The sequence below is a fragment of the Ranitomeya variabilis genome, chromosome 2 (assembly GCF_051348905.1).
Source record: "Ranitomeya variabilis isolate aRanVar5 chromosome 2, aRanVar5.hap1, whole genome shotgun sequence".
In the NCBI taxonomy this organism is placed as follows: Eukaryota; Metazoa; Chordata; class Amphibia; order Anura; family Dendrobatidae; genus Ranitomeya; species Ranitomeya variabilis.
Window position 1 is genome coordinate 833,616,764 of NC_135233.1, and position 22,340 is coordinate 833,639,103.

The following is a 22,340-nucleotide window of genomic DNA, read 5'->3' on the forward strand; positions in this document are numbered from 1 at the left end:
CAATCGAGAATCTGTGGAAAGAGCTGAAAACTGCTGTTCACAAACGATCTCCATCAAATCTCACTGAGCTCGAGCTGTTTGCCAAGGAAGAATGGGCAAGAATTTTAGTGTCTCGATGTACAAAATTGATAGAGACATACCTCAATCGACTTGCAGCTGTAATCGCAGCAAAAGGTGGAGCAACAAAGTATTAAGTTAAAGGGACACTGTCACCTGAATTTGGAGGGAACAATCTTTAGCCATAGGGGCGGGGTTTTTGGGTGTTTGATTCACCCTTTCCTTACCCGCTGGCTGCATGCTGGCTGCAATATGGGATTGAAGTTCATTCTCTGTCCTCCGTAGTACACGCCTGCACAAGGCAATCTTTTTTTCTGTACATGAAAAATTAATGATGTCTGACAGCCCTATGTTTCTACAGCCCCCCCCCATACATTTTAGATGGCTATTGGCCAAGTGATGGTTTGGCCAATTTGGCAGCTATCTCAACTCTTCCATACATTGGAGCACACCATCTGCCTAGCTTCTGATGAGAAGAAGAGGAAGAGTCGGGGCTCTCCATACACATTAGACTGTGATCCGTAGCCATCGATAATGGCAATTACTAACTGACATTAGTCAAAAGTATATGGGAGCCAAGACCCCACTTGGCAAACACTACAAATGACTCATGGAGCGAGAATAGAGATGAGGAGATGAGAGATCCTTGTTTTCCAATCTCTGTTCAGCATCGTACTAGACTTAAGTGGCAGATGTTTTACTCAAGCCAATAAGTGAACCTTACACTGGTGCTCAGACAGGATTATTGGAGGGAAGATTGCATTCATATATTAATTCTTCTACTAAAGGATATGTTTTAGAAAACTTTGTTTTCAAAGATATAACATAAAGCATTTAATGTAGGTAAAAAATTAGAGTGAAATCATTTCTGAGGATCAGATTCTGTGTCAATAACTGCAAAGAGGTCTAAACTAATTCTTAAAATGCCCTTTTAATTTGTAAAATAATTATTTGAAGTCTTTTAGATCCTACAAAGCAGGGTCCACAGTGACTTAATCATATCAAAAGAGTCCATATTAACATAGGGGTGACCTTACTGGAAATGCCTCCTGCAGATGGAAATGTTAATATTAATTGAGAATATGTCATTGTGCAATTGGTTTAACCTCACCTTCACCCTTCTGGTAATAAGACACTTTCATACATGTTCTCACTGCATTACTAAGACAAGATCTTAGAAAGCAGCTAAAGAACTGCAGCAGAAGTTTTATAGAATCAGTCAGGATGCTTGCATAAAACCTGCAGCTGGTGGTATTTTAACAAGCAATTAGCTTTGAATGTGACACTACACCTCCTCATAGATTTTCTTTTAGAACAAGACGCAAAGAAGTCTAGAAAAGATAGAAAAGGGGCACTTTCTTAGGAAACACTGTGCTTGTGGACTGGGTGCAAGGTGTACACTAACCTACTGTCAGTCTCAGTGGTGCCTGTTAATGGACGATGGTGTTAATGGTGTCTGCTTAGTGGATCATTGTGTCATAAATGGATGTGATTAATTATAGCGCAGGATGAGTGCACTGTCATCACTGGAGATAAGGATACTACTTGAATTGATGAAGCAATAAGCTTCTTTATTCATGTGACCAAAAAATTCACAAGGTGATTAACCATGCAGGAACATGGTCTTGTCATACCACATCTCCTGGGCAGGGGAGGAGGCAAAAGAGTATACAGACATTACAGCATGGGATCACAGCTGATTCTTTCTGAGGTAAAATAATTTTTTAAACAAGCAGAGAAATGTTTTTTCATTACAATCACATGCTGTAATATCCGTATACTCTCTTGCATCTTCCCCTCCACAGGAGCTGTGGTATGATCAGACCCTGTCCCTGCACGGTCAGACACAGCCATTACACAGTACACAGAGGGGCTCGTTTATAAGAATATCTCAGCACAGGAACATTTTTTTAACACATTCAATCGTGAAACATTATTTTTTTCTAAGATCTATTAATTAAAGTGAACTTTGTCAGAAAACCTCTTTAAGTATTGAAAGGGTTCAAAATCATAAAATGGTTGGCCACAGAGAAGGATGTTTCGGTTATCTAGGTGGAAGATAATGAGGGCATCCACTAACATTTTTCTCGATTCAAAGGTGATTGAAAAACTGGTTCAAGGAATGTTTATGAGTTAGAGGTGACAAGTGGTAGTGAAAACCTGAATGTGCTGTTTGAATGATAAGGTGAAGTCCAAAGGTTGCGAGGCATCAGACTTGGGAGAGTGGAGAAAGCGTGGAGCCTCTACAGTAATCAATAGGTCTGGTCTGGGTGTTGTACGAGATGTGGAAGCAAAATCAGTTTTCTCTATGTTGATTTTTAGTTAAGTTGAACTGTCTCATTGAAACATTATTTTTAAAAATTAAGTCCACCTTTAATAAATATTCACTTCTATATTGGGGAGTGTTACTATCATCCATTCCCTTATTACTAGAATATATTCCAGTGATATACATATAAACAGTATTTGTTGTTAGCATCATGGGTCTTTTGAAACAATGTAGGAAATGTAACAATTAAAATTTTGTCAGAGATATGCAGGCACTTACCACTAAAACTTACACCAATGAGTTAACAATAGATAAGCTAATAGATCTGTGGTTGACATTGGCAAAAAAAAAATCAATGATGGAGCAAGTTAAAATACACATATATCAAAAAATGAATAGTTTTATACAGAAAAGATCTTGTAGGTAGCTAAGCTGTACACTAAAATGTATTGTATCATTAGCTTATGATGCCCTGAACCAAACATGTCTAATATATATGTGCATTCTATGAACGGCTTTGACATAAATTCAGAGGGAGAATATAATGCACACGCTATTTAATCCATGCAAAAATGCCAAAATCAATAACATAATAACATCAACAGACTTATTATTCCCTTGTGCAAAGATAACAACATTGTTCTCAATTTCAGGTTAAAAATGGAAAAAGGAAAAGGAGATCTGCAAGGGATTAGAGTAATGTAATGTGAACAGAGCCTTAATGTCAAGAGATGCCAAATGCCTTCAGAAGATCTCTAGTGTCCTGCTCCTGTTTCTTCTTCATTCCCAGTCATGACCTCCTCTATTCAGATGCACGTTACCTCTTCTTTTATGGAAGAAGTCCCGTTTTGTGATATCTCTTATCAGATAAAGTAACCGGTATGTACTATCTTGCCCTGTACTATGTTTCCTAGTAGCGTATGCAACAATGAGCTAATTTTTACTTCGTTCTGAATCTGCACTTAGAGCCCCTCTGAACTGTATACCTCCCAACAGCATTCGGGGTTCTGTTTTTAGACATCGCTCAGTGCATAGAGATCATTGGCTGTAACTTCTGCCCCAGCACTGACTGACAGCAGCTCAGAATTAGGGCTGACTGTCAGTCAGTGCCGGAGGCACAGTTACAGCTGCCGCTCTCAATACACTGAGCGGTGACCAAACCCACGCCGGAACTAGCCCCATGACTGAAACCCAAATTCTTCCACAAGGAATAAAGTTCATTATCCTCCCAGCAGTGGGGCTCAAAGTGCCAGAGCCGAGTATAATCAGAACGCTATTAACCTGCAGATTAACCCCATATCTGCAGCCTAATAGCATTTTTTCAAGAGACAGGTTTTCTTTAAAAGGCCAAAATCAGAGTTGATAATTATGATATTAAAGGGTGTATCCACTATTTGGACAACCCCTTCTCAATTGCTATATTCCCCCTTATAAATAAAAAACAGCCTGTACTCCGCTTCAGTGCCGGTGCTGTTCGAGAAATGATAGCATCCATCAGCTCTCTTCGGCCTCACATCAGGTTGCTATGCCACATGAGCACTGTTGCCAATAAGCGGACGTTTCACTCTCACTTTTTTTTAAGATAAAACTGACAGCTGGAAGAAGTGAGAGCTGCTGCTTATGCGCTCCGACGTCCTCTAAATGTCAGTTACATCCAAATAAAGTGAAAAATTGAGAGTGAGTGGTTGGTTGCAGGGCCCACCCCACGTCATCACTGAATCGGCGCTGGAACTGTGCTGACACCAGAAGTCAATTAAATGATTGTTATTTTATAAGGGGGAATAAGGCAATTTTTAAAAGACGCTGTTAACATTTTCTCCATATGTAAAACTAATACATTACTTTTCACTTTTGTGTGGCCATCTTCTGTTGCCTATTAGGGGCTACTTGATCTGCTGTGAACAGGGGACCTATTTTATAGCTCCTTATGAAAGGAGAGAGAATAGAAAGGTATGTAATCTTTGACTTTGCTCCTGGGTTTAACCTGGATCATACTGTATATACTGAGACAGATAATTTACTTTGTAGTATATGATACTTAGCTTTACCAAGTAAGACTTCTATAGGGAATATACAGTAGTGTCAGCACTAAGTTCTATGCGTACAATGTATCTACTCATGTATATAAAGGATAATGCCAGATTCTGCTGTCTGGAACTTGACAAGATATCATTTGTTGACCCTAATATAATGATAACTATAACACACTTCATAATGCAAAGAATTACTTGCAAACAATATTTACCTGTATATTTCCAAGCTATTTACTCCATATTTGCTTTCAATTCTGTACTTTCCTGGTTCACTTGCTGGGCTAATCAAAGTTTCATTTTTATACCTAATGGAAAGAGCAGATTCATTTCCGTAAAGTCAATAGTATCATAATCACAGCAGAGTTAATTTTGCACGGTCTCAGGGTGCATTGACATTACTTGCTTGGCATATATTATGTTGCTTTTGTATTTCATTGAAACAAACAATGTAATTATAGATAATGGCTAGTTTAGAAGAGTCAGGGTCACCTTTTAATGCTTGTCAAAATTCAATGTAAAGATAATACTAAGTAAATATACAGAATTTCCAACAGTGCAGAAACAAATGAGATAGGAAATTAATTTGGAAAATGAATATTCAATTTACTTTGTAAGCATTTTTATTATTACAGTTGCAGAAATAAATAAATTGATTTAACAGCATTAAAGTTAAAGGGGTATTCCAAGCTCCAAGATCCTCTCCCAATATGTAGAGGGTGTAATAGTAATAATATTAGCAAATACCTCCAATAGTAAAGTTCTCTTTGTTTCGCTATGTCACTTACCCCATTGTAGTAGCTTAGCTATCCATGGCTACGACCACTAATAGCTAACTACCTGTCACTATAAGGGTAGTCATCATAACCATGGATACCTAAGCTAGTGCAATGCCCTGCACATAGCGTAAGCGTCATAGCTTACCAGAAGAACTATACTACATTTCTAATTAGAGGTATTTGCTAATGTTATTATTATCACACATACTATATATTGGGATAGGATCTTGGAGATGTGAGTACCGCTTTAAATTTATAACTAAAGAACCTAGCCTAAATAAAAATACCAGTGGGGCGATTTTATGGGCCTATTTGGAGAGCTACTGTACTAACATTGATGGCCCTTGAATATCCATATAAAGCATGCTCATCTGGAAGTGTATGGCTGACTCTCCCCTGACAGTTAGGCTATGTGCCCACGTTGTGGATTCGTGTGCGGATTTTTCCACACAGTTTTAAAAAATCCGCAGGTAAAACGCACTGCGTTTTACCTGCAGATTACCTGCGGATTTCCTGCATTTTTTGTGCGGATTTCACCTGCGGTTTTACACCTGCGGATTCCTATACAGGAGCAGGTGTAAAACACTGCGGAATCCAGCACAAAGAATTGACATGCTGCGGAAAATACAACGCAGCGTTTCCGCGCTATATTTTCTGCAGCATGTGCACAGCGGATTTGGTTTTCCATAGGATTACATGGTACTGTAAACTGCATGGAAAACTGCTACGAATCTGCAGCGGCCAATCCACTGCGGATCCGCAGCCAAATCCGCAAAGTATGCACATAGCCTTACATGTTGCCCATGTTCCCACAGGACATGAATGGCCTACAGAGATGTCTTGCAGCAGATTACTCTCTTCTCCCCATTGAAAAACTTGCATGCTGAACCAAGTACCCATATGTACATGGTTATCAGGAGAAATACACTATATGGATTATATGCACACCTCTTAATCATTAAATGCAAGTTTTCCATGTAGTCCTATTGTCACAGTTGTCCAGCCCTTACCCGTGCAGCCTGCTTGCACATAAATTTGTGAAAAAATGGGTCATTCTAAAAAGAGCTCACTGAATTTGCATGTTGTCCTGTAGTAGAATGCTGCTCTTGTAACAAATCAATTTGTGAAATTTCTTCCCTAATATTTCACAATGAAATTTGAGTTGTGTTATTGAAATAAGGAAATGCAGAACTTAGCCATAATGAGGCAGACCATAAAAAATTACAGAACGTGGCCATCGAGTGATGAGGCGCATATTACATAAAAGTCGCAAATAACTCCATTAATTCTTCTGACCTTCTCTGGCATTAAAATCATTAGAAAAATTGTGCAGTGGGAACTTCATACTATGGGTTTCTATTACCGAGAAGTTAGTTACTTATAAGCTTTATATCAATTTACAATGTTTGTGACTATGTATGATAATTGAGTAGGATCCTTTTTTCCTTACCACTGTACCACTGGCGTTGGATATCCTTGGACAGTAAAGAAAAGCTTCACAGGCATGCCTTCCCAAACGGTGTGTGATCTGAGCCGGACTAATATATCTGGGGAACGGCTTATACATTCTTCATGAATTTGTCTCTCTAATGCCAATTTTTCCTCTACCTGATAGGAAAAAAAGTGTAAAATTGGTAGTAATCTAATTATCCCTCCACAACAATCGCTTTTTAGACAATTCTTGTTTTGCTATAGTGACTATATCCTCACCTGCCCAGAAGGAAAAGTAAGAAGGCTCATGTGATACTCAGAAACTAGGTTCAAACAAATTTACGAGGAGGAAAAATGTGAAAACATGAGAAAACTCTTTGTTATTTTTAATAATAATAATACTTTCTGAAGTCAACAAAAATTGCAAACATCATGGGCAGAAGTTTCTTTTCCGTGTCCAATTTTGGAACCTGGGGGTACCTAAATAAATCCATTGTTTTATCTAAAAAGATTTAGCAAAGCTCCTTACAGTACCCCTCGTAATAAGATTAAAGGGAATCTGTCACCCCATTTTTCACCTATAAGCTAAGGCCACCACCATCAGGGCTTATCTACAGCATTCTGTAATGCTGTAGATAAGGCCCCGATGTAACCTGAAAGATAAGAAAAACAAGTTAGATTATACACACCCAGGGGCGGTCCTGGTGCATTCCGGTCCGATGGGCGTCGCGGTCCGGGTCCGGCGCCTCCCATGTTCATACAATGACGTCCTCTTCTTTGCTTCCTGTTGGGGCTCCTGCGCACTGCAGTACTTTGCTCTGCCCTCAACAGGGCAGACAAAGTACACTTGTGCAGGAGCCACGACGTCCATCAGACCGTCCCATACCGGGACCACCCCTGGGTGAGTATAATCTAACTTGTTTTTCTTATCTTTCAGGTTAACTCGGGGGCTTATCTACAGCATTCCAGAATGTTGTAGATAAGCCCCCAATGGCAGTGGCCTTTGTTTATAGGTGAGAAATGGGGTGACAGATTTCCTTTAAAGCGTTTTTTCCTCAGCATACATTTCATCCCCTTTTCACAGTGTGGGTGATAAGTCTATCATCACTGGGGATCCAACTGCTGGGACCCTCACAGGTAGTAAGAATGGGTGTCCTTAAGCACACAGACAATGTACAATCTCTGTGAGATGTTGCCCATAAACTCCACAGAAAACTAGTGCTGATCACAGAGTCACAAAGCTGCCTATTGTGCCTCATTATGTCTTCATGAGAAAACCACTCCTTCTACCTTCTGACTTGCTGTTTGCCAGTGGGCGGTGCATTCCTGCTTGACAAAGTTCGGACAAGCAACATGGTTGCACCTCTGTCCCAAAGTATGTCACTGTAGAATCAGAGGAGTGACACATGAGCTAAACATGAGAACTGCGGCCTGTGACTGGCGGTAACCTCAAAGATGTTACCACAGGTCACTGAAGCTGTGCTCTCAGGCTCAGCTCAGTGTTTCCTGGATTCACAGCTGAAAGGTCGCATCATGCCATCGCTCAGCCATGCAATCCAGATGAAGTAGAGTTGGCCTCTTTGTTGGACCAATGAATTGTCGTTGGATAAGTGAGGAAAATGGTATTTTATTATTTTCAATTTTACAGTTATAAATGGGTAAAAGAGAGTGGGGAGTGTTTATTTCAAATAAAGGATTTTTTTTATGTGTGTTTTCTTCAAGTAAAGGACTTCTTCATGTGTGTGCCTTTATTTAATTTTCACTGTGGGGTTAGTAATGGGGATGTTATAGACGTTTTTCCACCAAAACTAAACTTTTTTAAATGTTCGTCTGAACCCGGCTGACTCAAACATCCACATATCCACCTATCACTAGTCAAAACCTGCAGAGGGCTGACCAGAGTGGCGCCAATAAAAGAAGAAGATAGTGGCTGGTAAGTATAAGCTGACTGTAAGCCTAGAGGCAGAGAACTTAGATAAGTGGCACCACTCCAGTGTTTTTTTTTAAATTTTACTGCTAGAGTGGTGCCACTAATCTAAGTTCCCTGTACCTAGTATCATACTTTAAAAAAAATCCAGGTCATAAAGTACCTGTTGGGTAAATACTTATTATGTTACTATAAATATGCAACATGGTTGTTTTGAAGTCTTTCACAATTTCTTAAAGGGAATCTACCACCAGTTTTTTGCTGAACCATCTGAGAGCAGTGTGATGTAGACACAGAGACCCTTATTCCATCAATGTGTCACTTACTTTTCTACTTACTGTTTTATCTGTTACAGACCTATCAGTTCTCTGAATGCTGAGCTCTGTGTAACCCCACCCCCACCACTGATTGACAGCTTTCTGTGCACACTGTGCGAATGCAGAAATCTGCTAATCGGTGGGGGTGAGTTTATACAGAGCTCATGAATATGTAGGACTACAGAGCCCCAGGTTTACTAGTCATCTAGTGATGACCTAGTGATAATCTCCTGTTGATAAAACATTAATTTTATCAAAACTACATCAAACAGTCTAGTAAGTGATACATTGCTGGAATCAGGGTCTCTGTCTCCTCTTTATGCTGCTCTCAAATCAATAAGTCTGCAGTAACTCTGCATGACTGTAGACTTATGAATTCCCTTGGCGTATGCATTGTACGCTGCAGAGATTCACCGGTTTCTGACCTGAGACTGGAGGATTTGTATGCAATATACATACCCCTGGCCAGATCCCAAATAGTGGGCGCGGCCTCGCTCCATACACTTGCACAGAGCAAGGCAGCGCCCCGACTAGAGACATGGGTGTGGCGGACTAGAGGGTGCGGCCTCGCCCCATACAAGTGGCCAGGAATATGTATAACACATACATACCCTCCAGTCCTGGTGAATCTGAGGGGGATTCATAAGTCTATAGTCACATAGTGTCTGCAGAATTATTGATTTGGACCGGGAATCCCCTTTGAGGGGATAGTTTTCAAATACTGTACAAGCATAGCTATAAAAAAATATTGATTTACCATCCTCTGAATAGACACTTTATCAATCTGTTCCCTTGCCAGGGCCCGTGCAATACGAACGTCTTCTTCCAAGAAGGCAAGCTCTGTGGCATAGCGAACACTTCGGTCATAGCTTCTATGTTGCTGCTGAGACCTTTGCTCAATTTGCTGCACAGCGTGCTGCTCGGAGCGCTGCTCGGCATGTTTCTCCTGTGTCCTACATTATGGAATATGCAGTGAATAAAAAAAATACTAAAACATGTATATAGTACAATTCTTTTTATTTCACAGAAGGCTTCACTAAATTCCTACAGCTACAAGATGGCATTCCATGCTTTGAAGTAGACAAACACTGAACAAGCGCAGAAAACAGCATCAGTTCTACATAAACTGGAGTTAATGGCATTAATGCATAAAGGAGATCTTCATAATAGGAAGAACATCTCTATACCATGAAAGTATTGAGACAAAAAAACAATTATGACCAGCTACATGTAAATAAAGTGTACAGAAAGAAACAGATAGATAGATGATAGAAGATAGATAGATACTGTAGATAGATAGATAGATAGATAGATAGATAGATAGATAGATAGATAGATAGATAGATAAATATATATATATATATATGTAATAGATAGATAGATAGATAGATAGATAATGGATAGATAGATAGATAGATAGATAGATAGATAGATAGATAGATAGATAGATAGATGATAGATAGATAGAATATATAGATAATAGATAGATAGATAGATAGATAGATAGATAGATAGATAGATAGATAGATAATGGATAGATAGATAAGATATATAGATAATAGATAGATAGATGGATAGATATATGCATAGAAAGATACATAGATAGACAATTTGAGACACAAAATTATTCAAATATAGAATTAAACAATATCATAATACAATATTAGTTTATTTTAGCTCATGCATTAGTCCTCTTAAGATTTGCTATTGCATTAGCAATAGATATTTTTCATCAGCACATAAAGGAATAAAGCATGGTTGCATTTTTTGAAGCCTGTAGATACGACAGCATATGATGTGAACAGACATTGCAACTCTGGTTTGTAAGGTTTTGTTACATTGCTGCCAAAGGTTAAAGGCAAAGAAAACAAAAAGGAAGGAAGGAGTGAATGAAAGAAAAGCCGAAGGGAAAAAAGGAAGATGACGAAGTGGATATATCAGAATCAGAGAGGGATGGAAGAAAGAAAGAAAGAAAAATAAAGAAAGAGAATAGCAGGAAACAAAAGAGAAGAAATAGGCAAAAAGGAATTAAAAATAAAAAGAACCAGCAAGAAAAGTAGAACAGGAAAGATTATTAAGAAAGGAGGAAATGAAGATTCTGTATGTTTTCATTGGAGTCATATTTTCCCTACAATTTTACTATCAGTCTTTGGACTAAGCATGGCTATACCATTATACTGTATGTGCCAACCTACACTCACAGGTCTATCTACTGTATGTAGTCAAACAAAAAGGTGCAAGTGAGATGCAACAAATGATGCAATATGGTAGAGGTCTGTGGGTCAAACATGTTTGATAGATTTTCATCCTTGCCTTTTTTTTTCAAACATAGGCATTAAATGTGTTGTAAACCTAAGTGCCTAAACACACAGGCCTGAATTACAATAAATATGATTGTGTTCTTTGTTATCTATATATATAAAAACTAGTGTATGTGTGAAGGGATCAATGATGATGGTTGTGATGGTGACAATGATGTCATAATAGGTTGCAATGGTGATGTCATAATGGTTGCCATGGTGACGATGATGTCATAATAAGTTACCATGGCGACGATGATGTCAGAATGGTTGCCATGTTGAAGATGATGTCATCTATAATATAACGCTGGGAGCGTCACTCTGTCCGAAGCCTTTATAGACTGCGCAAGCGCAAGCGCCGGCGCAGTCTGGACCCCACAGAGCGACGCTCCCAGGAGATCGCGGTATGCGGAAGCGCTGCACGCACACCGCGATCTCCAACAGAGAAACAGGGACGAGCCAGGAGGCGGAGGGTGAGTATACTTACCTGTCCCGTTCCACCGACGCCATTCCGGGCCATGAATATCCCCCTGCTCCCGGAATCGGCGCCTGCGCAGTCCGCGCTTTCCGGCGCCATTTTCTTGAAGACACATTGCAGTGTGTCTTCAAGAAAATGGCGCCGGAAAGCGCGGACTGCGCAGGCGCCTTTTCCGGCACCAGGAGGACACAGACAATCTGTCCTCCTGGTGCCGGAAAAGGCGCCTGCGCAGTCCGCGCTTTCCGGCGCCATTTTCTTGAAGACACACAGCAATGTGTCTTCAAGAAAATGGCGCTGGAAAACGCGGACTGCGCAGGCGCCGATTCCGGGAGCAGGGGGATATTCATGGCCCGGAATGGCGTCGGTGGAACGGGACAGGTAAGTATACTCACCCTCTGCAAGTAACAAATTGCTGTGCCATGAGGCTGTGGCACTTCATGCCACAGCTATTTATTACTTACGTCCACAGCCACCGCACCCACCACAGCCACCGCACCCAGCACAGCCATGCACAGCCGCCGCACCCAGCACAGCCGCCGCACCCAGCACAGCCACGCACAGCCACGCACAGCCGCCCACAGCCACACACAGCCGCCGCACCCAGTACAGCCGCCGCACCCAGCACAGCCGCCCACAGCCACACACAGCCGCCGCACCCAGTACAGCCGCCGCACCCAGCACAGCCACACACAGCCGCCCACAGCCGCCGCACCCAGTACAGCCGCCGCACCCAGCACAGCCACCCACAGCCGCCGCACCCACCACAGCCACCGCACCCAGCACAGCCACGCACAGCCGCCGCACCCAGCACAGCCGCCTACAGCCACGCACAGCCGCTGCACCCAGCACAGCCACGCACAGCCGCCCACAGCTGCCCACAGCCACGCACAGGCGCCTACAGCCACGCACAGCCGCCGCACCCAGCACAGCCGCCGCACCCAGCACAGCCGTCCACAGCCGCCGCACCCAGCACAGCCGCCGCACTCAGCACAGCCGTCCACAGCCGCCGCACCCAGCACAGCCACGCACAGCCGCCCACAGCCACGCACAGCCACCGCACCCAGCACAGCCGCCGCACCCAGCACAGCCGCCGCACCCAGCACAGCCGCCGCACTCAGCACAGCCGTCCACAGCCGCCGCACCCAGCACAGCCACGCACAGCCGCCCACAGCCACACACAGCCGCCCACAGCCGCCGCACCCAGCACAGCCACGCACAGCCACCCACAGCCGCCGCACCCACCACAGCCACCGCACCCAGCACAGCCTTGCACAGCCGCCGCACCCAGCACAGCCGCTGCACCCAGCACAGCCACGCACAGCCGCCGCACCCAGCACAGCCGCCTACAGCCACGCACAGCCGCTGCACCCAGCACAGCCACGCACAGCCGCCCACAGCTGCCCACAGCCACGCACAGCCGCCCACAGCCACGCACAGCCACTGCACCCAGCACAGCCGCCGCACCCAGCACAGCCGCCGCACCCAGCACAGCCGCCGCACTCAGCACAGCCGTCCACAGCCGCCGCACCCAGCACAGCCACGCACAGCCGCCCACAGCCACGCACAGCTGCCGCACCCAGCACAGCCACCGCACCCAGCACAGCCGTCCACAGCCGCCGCACCCAGCACAGCCGCCTACAGCCATACACAGCCGCCCACAGCCACGCACAGCCGCCACACCCAGCACAGCCGCCGCACCCAGCACAGCCGCCCACAGCCGCCTACAGCCACGCACAGCTGCTGCACCCAGCACAGCCACCGCACCCAGCACAGCCGTCCACAGCCGCCGCACCCAGCACAGCCACGCACAGCCGCCGCACCCACCACAGCGACGCACAGCCGCCGCACCCAGCACAGCCGCCCACAGCCACCCACAGCCACGCACAGCCGCTGCACCTAGCACAGCCGCCGCACCCAGCACAGCCGTCCACAGCCGCCGCACCCAGCACAGCCACCCACAGCCGCCCGCACCCAGCACAGCCACGCACAGCCGCGCCACATACAGCCGCCCGCACTCAGCACAGCCGCCGCACTCAGCACAGCCACCGCACCCAGCACAGCCGCCCACAGCCACGCACAGCCGCCCACAGCCGCCGCACCCAGCACAGCCGCCGCACCCAGCACAGCCGCTGCACCCAGCACAGCCACGCACAGCCGCCGCACCCAGCACAGCCACCGCACCCAGCACAGCCGTCCACAGCCGCCGCACCCAGCACAGCCACGCACAGCCGCCCACAGCCACGCACAGCCGCTGCACCCAGCACAGCCACCCACAGCCGCCGCACCCAGCACAGCCACGCACAGCCGCCGCACCCAGCACAGCCGCCGCCCACAGCCACACACAGCCGCTGCACCCAGCACAGCCACTGCACCCAGCACAGCCACCCACAGCCGCCCGCACCCAGCAGCGCCACGCACAGCCGCCCGCACTCAGCACAGCCGCCCGCACTCAGCACAGCCGCCCGCACTCAGCACAGCCGCCCGCACTCAGCACAGCCGCCCGCACTCAGCACAGCTGCCCGCACTCAGCACAGCCGCCCGCACTCCGCACAGCCGCCCGCACTCCGCACAGCCGCCCGCACTCCGCACAGCCGCCCGCAATGATGGGGGCGCAGGATGGAGCAGCACGTGATAGGATGGGGGCGCAGGATGGGAGCACATGAGAGGATGGGGATGCAGGATGGAGCAGCACATGACACGGTGGAGCAGCACATGACAGGATGGGGCACAGGATGGAGCAGCACATGACACGGTGGAGCAGCACATGACAGGATGGGGATGCAGGATGGAGCAGCAGATTACACTGTGGAGCAGCACATGACAGGATGGGGGCGCATGATGGAGCAGCACATGACACGGTGGAGCAGCACATGACAGGATGGGGGCGCAGGATGGAGCAGCACATGACAGGATGGGAGAGCAAGATGGGAGAAGCACATACCATGATGGAGACCATATACCAATATAAATGCTCGCCACCCGGGCGTAGAACGGGTTCAATAGCTAGTAATAGGTATATGGACACGAGACTATGGGATGGAGGATGTATATGATGGGTTTATGGGCATGGGACTATGGAATGGAGGATGTGTATGATGGGTTTATGGGCAAGGGACTATGGAATGGAGGATGTGTATGATGGGTATATGGGCATGGGACTATGGGATGGAGGGTGTGTATGATAGGTATATGGGCACGGCACTATGGGATGGAGGATGTGTATGATGGGTATATGGGCATGGGACTATGGGATGGAGGGTGTGTATGATGGGTATATGGGCATGGGACTATGGAATGGAGGATGTGTATGATAGGTATATGGGCACGGCACTATGGGATGGAGGATGTGTATGATGGGTTTATGGGCATGGGACTATGGGATGGAGGGTGTGTATGATGGGTATATGGGCATGGGACTATGGGATGGAGGGTGTGTATGATAGGTATATGGGCACGGCACTATGGGATGGAGGATGTGTATGATGGGTATATGGGCATGGGACTATGGGATGGAGGGTGTGTATGATGGGTATATGGGCATGGGACTATGGAATGGAGGATGTGTTTGATGGGTATATGGGCACGGCACTATGGGATGGAGGATGTGTATGATGGGTTTATGGGCATGGACTATGGAATGGAGGATGTGTATGATGGGTATATGGGCACGGCACTATGGGATGGAGGATGTGTATGATGGGTTTATGGGCATGGACTATGGAATGGAGGATGCGTATGATGGGTATATGGGCATGGGACTATGGGATGGAGGATGTATATGATGGGTATATGGACATGGGACTATGGGATGGAGGATGTGTATGATGGGTTTATGGGCATGGACTATGGAATGGAGGATGTGTATGATGGGTATATGGGCATGGGGGATGTATATGATGGGTATATGGACATGGGACTATGGGATGGAGGATGTGTATGATGGGTTTATGGGCATGGGACTATGGAATGGAGGATATGTATGATGGGTATATGGACATGGGACTATGGGATGGAGGATGTGTATGATGGGTATATGGGCACGTGACTATGGGATGGAGGATATGTATGATGGGTATATGGGCACGGGACTATGGGATGGAGGATAATCATTATAATTTGTTATAACTAACCACAGTTAGTTACTGTACCCGGGCAACACCAGGCTCTTGAGCTAGTTAGTTATAAATCTCAAAAATATTGTTTTTTCTTTAATCGCTAGTCTGTTCCATTGTATGGTGTATAAGAAAGAGTCACTTGCTCTCAATGAATGGGGGCCATGTTATATCTACTGCAGAGCTGTAGTATTTTAACATGCTTGTGTTACCTGTGAGATGTGATGGGATGATATAGCTATTGCATATTATTATGACATATTAATTGATATCATATTATGAAAACACATTAATAGGTCATGTTGTAAACATACGCTCTAACTACCCATGCATGGTACACAATGGCATGTACCTTCTTTTAAATTCAGGGACATAGTATTCTTGAACATCTCTATCAGCCCCACATACACATTTTACTCTGGAACCGGAGGAAATTGATGAAACTCTTTGAGTAGAAGCAGAACTACTTCTTCTGTAGTGACAGAGAGAAGAGATGATGTTGCACGTACCTGTCGTAGCTCTGTGACATCACTACTGTTAGATACACAGTAATATATGTATACAACACACCATCATTATACACATGGCAAGCTTGGCTTGCTACATTGTAACCTTCATCAGAGAATACAGAACATTATCCAGCACTGCAGCCATCTCTCGGAGAAGAACGTGTATCTTTATTCCATCATTAAATGTCGCAATCAGGTTCCAGCTCTTCCTCATGACAGTGAGGAAGATTAGACAAGATTGAAATCTGACCGCATCAGCAGTTTCTTGTCACTTCCCCTAAATTTGTAATGATATTTTGTGGTGTAAATGCCACTGTTCTCCAGATTCTGGTTTTGCTTTTTTCTTGCTCTAATTGATCTACATTCTTGAAATATGGTCCTCTCTTTAACACAAAGTGGGCTTCCTGAGGACCACACATATTTAACTAACAAGACTAGATTTACATATATTTATGACAGGGCCTTATTTCAGAAACGTGGTGCAGGAACCAAAACCAAACAATGCCATATTCAGGAGAACAGCAGCATTTATGCAAGTTAGAAGTGACATATTTTTGGTGAAGTTACAAACCTTTCTGCAGTGTGAATTCTTTATCCCTCTAAGGACTCACGCACACGACCATTTTTCTCATTCAACTACTTTCTATGATTTTCAAAGATAGCACTTGTAACCATGATAATCTTTGGGGTTGTTCATATGTCTGATTTTTTCTTCAGAGCGAGAGGTCAGTGGGAAAAATTGGAGACACCACCGATTTTGATCCAAATGTCAGATCAAAATCAGTAATGCAAGTCTATGGGTCCGTCAAAAAAAATCTGATTGCAGTGAGATGACATCCAATAGTGGTTTAATTTTCATGAACTGACAGAAAGGAGAAGGTGGATAATTTTCTCTCCACATCAGAGAAAAACTGATTCCTCTTAAATCAAACTCTGATCAAAGTCTGATCAAAATAGTATTACCTTTTTTTTGGGATGTGGAGAAAATGGTTGTGTGACCCTACTCTAAATGGGATGCAAAGCTAGCAAGTTAAATTGTCCTTCTGCCACATAGAAAGCCACCGGTATTATAAACAGTATGTGGTAGATCACAGCTTCCCTTAAAGATTTTGCATTGTGATTAAGGATCTTCAAGTCTCAACCTATCACCATATTTTTGAACAAATTGATATTAAACTATTAAAAATGTTGGTCCACAGCCAACATTTATAAATAATAAGCATATGATTGCTATGGTTGACACCACTGAGACCACCAATGATCACTAGTATGGGGGTCCTGTCTTCCCTGTCAGATGGAGCTGCGGACTGCTTCAGTCAACATCTTTGGGACTGATAAAAATAGCAGAGTGTTATGATCAACACTGATTGAATTGTTAATGTCCCTGATGGTGTCTCCTTTTTAACTGGGGACACAGGCCCTCAACGTGCGTCTCAGAGGTTGGATATACATGTTTGTTGAAGCCTGTCATGAGAGCTAACTCCCATAAGGGCTGGTAGTGCAGGGAGATATAATGTCCACAAATAATGAATTCAAGTGAACTATTCGTGAAGGTGGAAGTTTCCTTTATTTTAGTGAGGCTACTGAGCAGGAGATCATATGTATTCTTACATATTTTTTTTTTCCACTGTGCGTGAAAATTCTCTTTCCTTGCATTTCTACAATGTAGCCACAATGATGGTGACATTAGCTTTAATAAATCACTTTGTGCTCTGTCTGGCCTTTGACTAAGCATTGTCCACCTTTCTGAGGCAGGCACAAAAGTGTGGTTGACCAGGCTTTTGTGCCTGCCTCAAATGCAGTGTGAACATTCCCAAATCTGTATGCATATTATAATGTACAAACAAGGATCTTCTCTCTTTGGTTATATTTAGGGATGGGCGAACCCAAACTGTAAAGTTCTGGACCTGTACCGAACACATAGTGTTCGGTCACAAGGTCCCGAACATGGCTTCCATGAGAAACCCATGTTACAGTTCGGATCCAGTTCAGGTCCAGGGTCTGTAAAAGAAAAAATTAATAATAAACATTATAATTATACTTACCTGTCCAGCGACGCGTCCTCCCATCCCGCTGTCTCCTGGTCACATCTGCTTCCGGGGCCGCTCATTACCTTCTGGCCGACACCGGCCAAAAATTGCTGAGCACCTAGCAGTGGAGTGAATAACTCGAATGTTGATGAGCGGCCCGGGAAGTAGATGCGACCTTGAGACAGCGGGACGGGAGGACGCGTCGCTGGACAGGTAAGTATAATTATAATGTTTATTATTAATTTTATTCCTTGCTTTACAGCCCCCCCCCCATCCCATCCCATATCTGTAAAATCCAAGCTCGGGGTTTGGACACAAGTTCACATCATCTCCTGCAGGGCCGGTGTCAGCACCAGGCGCACCCAGGCAAGTGCCGGGGCCCTAGCGAGATGGGGGGCCCATTTTGAAAAGTGTGACCAACTTTTTACTATTGATGCTGCCTATGCAGCATCAATAGTAAAAAGATATAATGTTAAAAATAAAAAATAAAAAATAAAAAATAGTGCTATTCTCACCTTCCGGCGGCTCCCGCAGCCTTCCCGATCCTCACAATACTCCCGGCAGCTCCCGTTCCCAGTAATTCCCCCAGATGATGTAGGATCATGCGAGACTGCTACATCATCATCACAGTTCATTGTCGCAAAGCATCACTGGGAATGGGAGCTGGTGGGAGCATCGCTAAGGCCTGGGCTGGATCTGGGGCTGCCAGAAGGTGAGTATGTAACTATTTTTTATTTGAATTCTTTTTTTAACAGGGATATGGTGCCCACACTGCTATATACTATGTGGTTGTGTTATATGCTACGTGGCTGTGCTATATACTAGGTGGCTGTGCTATATACTACGTGGCTGCGCTATATGCTACCTATTTTGCACTTTTAAAAATGTTGTACGTTAATACTTTCTAATGTTTACTTTAAAAAGTTTTCCATTGAACAATTGTCTTATTCAATGTATGCAGTTTTTTCTTTGCCGCAAGTTTAGCTAACAATAAAATGCCTACTGGTAACTGAGGAAGAGGGAGTAGATCACAAAAAATTTGCATATAAGGGGTTGACTTATATAAAGCCCCTCTGCTGTATGGTATTGTAGAATTTACAATAGCTATCACTCATGTAAGAAACGAAATCTGGCATTGTACTATACCTATATTTCTCTGCTGTATCTGTGCATCATGAATCGTGGTATGTGTTAAAGGGGGGGCCCACTGATACTCTTTTGCCCGGGGCACTCAAAAACCTGGAGCCGGCCTTGATCTCCTGCCCCGAGCTTGAACTTTACAAAAAAACTTGGGCACACCCACCAATCCCAATCATCGGGGGTTTTGCCAATCACTAGTGATATTAAAAATCAGCAAAGAATCTGAAATATTGAAAGAAGAATTTTAAAGTCACATGGTAAATTGTTTGTGAATATGAGCAAAGTAGCCTAATTTAGATGGATAATTTTGGTTTTTTTTCTGTAAAATAATAAAGATGGCTGCAGAGCAATTATGGAGAAAAAATATACAGTATTAAAACACAAAATGAAAGGATTCCTTAATGAATGTAAGACAATGAACAAGAAAGAATGAAAGAAAGAACGAACATCATTGAGAAAATCTATTATACATAAATAGCACAGAAAAGAATTTCATTCATTATTCGGCATTGGCAATTCTATTAATTTAATTGCAAATTATGCATATAAATTCTTCTAACAGCTAGCTCTTTTATTCAATGTCTAAATTTTCCAAGTGTACCACCCTGTTATAACAAGCTCCACTGCATTCACAAAGTATTTATTCCCTCTCTGATTTCTTCTATTTTCCTATACTTAAAGGGAACCTGTCATCCCCCCCACCCCCCTCTCCAGGCATTTGTAACTAAAAGAGCCATCTTGTGCAGCACTAATGCTGCATTCTGACAAGGTGGCTCTTTTAGTTCGGGTCCCTGGCAATGCTGCAATAATCGCTTTTGAAATTTGTCCCTCATACATGTGAAATCGTCCGGGGGCAGGTCTTTCCCCCTAATCCAGATGCCTCACATCCGTCACTCATGGCCTCTGCGCGCCAGGCGCCGCCGCCTCCTCCTTCAGTAGCGTCCCCGGTGCCTGCGCTGTAAGTTCGAAGGGCAGCGCAACTGCGCATTCCCGAAAAAAATAACAGCACAGGCGCTGGGGATGCTACTGAAGGAAGAGGAGGCGGCGCCCGGCGAGCAGAGGCCATGAGTGACGGATGTGAGGCATCTGGAATAGGGGGAAAGACCTGCCCCCATGGCGATTTCAAGGTATGAGGGACAAATTTCAAAAGCGATTATTGCAGCAGTGCCAGGGACCCGAACTAAAAGAACCACCTTGTCAGAATGCAGCATTAGTTCTGCACAAGGTGGCTCTTTTAGTTACAAACACCTGGGGGCGTGACAGGTTCCCTTTAATGTGTAAAAGCACTTTCAGAAAATCTTTGCTAATTAAGGATAAGTTCACTCGACCGTAGAAAAAAAATCAAAACATTGAGTTTCAGCTTCCTCCAAAGATTTTTTGGGGGGTTCAGATCAGGAGATTGGCTAGGCCACTCCAGGAGTTTGAAATGCTTCTTACGAAGCCACATCTTTGGTTGCCCTGTCTGTTTGTTTTCGAGTCATTGTCATGCTGAAAGACCCAGTCACAAACCATCTTCAATGGTCTTACTGAGGGAAGTAGATTATTGGCCAAAATCTTGTGATACATTACCCCATCCATCTTCCCTTCAATATGGTGCATTAGTCCTGTCCTTTTTGCAGAAAAGCACTGTCAACTTATGATGTTTTCCCTACCATGCTTCAGGGTTGGGATTGTGTTCTTGGGGTTATACTCATCCCTTTTCTTCCAAACATGGCGAGTGGAGTTGATACCAAAAAGTTCTATTTTGGTCTCATGTGACCACGTGATCTTCTCCCATACCTCCTCTGGATCATCAAGATAGTCATTGGCAAACTTCAAACGGGCCTGGACATGTGTTGGAGTGAGCAAGGGGACCTTGCATGCCCTGCATGATTTTAATCCATGATGACGTAGTGTGTTACTAATGGTAATGTTTGAGACTGAGGTCTCAGCTCTCTTCAGGTGATTGACCAGGTCTTCCCATGTAGTTCTGGGCTGATTTCTGACCTTTCTCAAAATCATCATTACCCCATGAGTCAGAACTTGCATGGAGCACCAGACCAGGGACGATTGACAGTTATCTTGTGTTTCTTCCATTTTCTAATAATTGTGCCAACAGTTGTTGCCTTCACACCAAGCTGCTTGCCTGTTGTCTGGTAGTCCATCCCAGCCTTGGGCAGGTCTGAAATTTTGTCCCTGGTGTCCCAAGACTGCTCTTTGATCTTGGCCATGGTGGAGAGGTTGAAGTGTGACTGATTGTATGTGGACAGGTGTTTTTTATTGATGTAATGAGTTCAAACAGGAGAAAATAATACAAGTAATGAGTGGAGAGTAGGAGGGCTTCTTAAAGAAAAACTAACAGGAATTCTTCCAGGGTGGTAGGTGATCAAATACTTAACTCATGCAATAAAATGAAAATTAATTATGTAAAAATCATACAACGTGATTATCTGGATTTTTTTTTTTAAGATTCTGCCTCTCAGAGTTGAAGTGTACCTATGATAAAAATTACATTCTTTGTAGGTGGGAAAAAGTGCAAAATCGGCTGTGTATCAAATATTTATTTTCCCCACTGTGTATATATATATATATATATATATATATATATATATATATATATATATATATATATATATATACAGTATACACAGTATATACAGTATACAGTATATACGGTATATATATATCAGGCAGCACACCAAGAAATTGTAGGTGAAAATAGATGCAAGCAGGAAGTATATATAGCAGCATTCCATCATAATATAATTACAAACTCATTAGTGAAAATAATTACTCATATTGATTGCATATGGGTGGTCATACTTCCAAATAGAAGCCACATGTGTTCATTTACATGTGATTAATGCATTTTGCCATTTATGTTAATGTAATCATTGATGTTATACATTTTATGATGTTTGATGCTTTTAATGCAATGAATATATTATGAACTGTATCACAAAGCACATGTTAGGCTACTTT

The 22,340-nt window shown here is 43.9% G+C and overlaps 1 protein-coding gene across 2 annotated transcripts in view; it reads right to left on the bottom strand.

Annotated features, from left to right (window-relative positions):
• MYOM2 (myomesin 2) overlaps positions 1-22,340 on the bottom strand; it is a 284,123-nt gene that overhangs the window by 248,191 nt on the left and 13,592 nt on the right. The window contains exons 3-6 of one of the 2 annotated variants that reach the window (XM_077290058.1): positions 16,053-16,172; positions 9,568-9,763; positions 6,586-6,743; positions 4,572-4,664 (exon numbers count right to left, since the gene is read on the bottom strand). In XM_077290058.1, coding sequence (XP_077146173.1) covers positions 4,572-4,664; positions 6,586-6,743; positions 9,568-9,763; positions 16,053-16,172 — 567 coding nt within the window. The remainder of the gene's footprint in view (positions 1-4,571; positions 4,665-6,585; positions 6,744-9,567; positions 9,764-16,052; positions 16,173-22,340) is intronic. The other variant, XM_077290059.1, reaches the window with a different exon arrangement.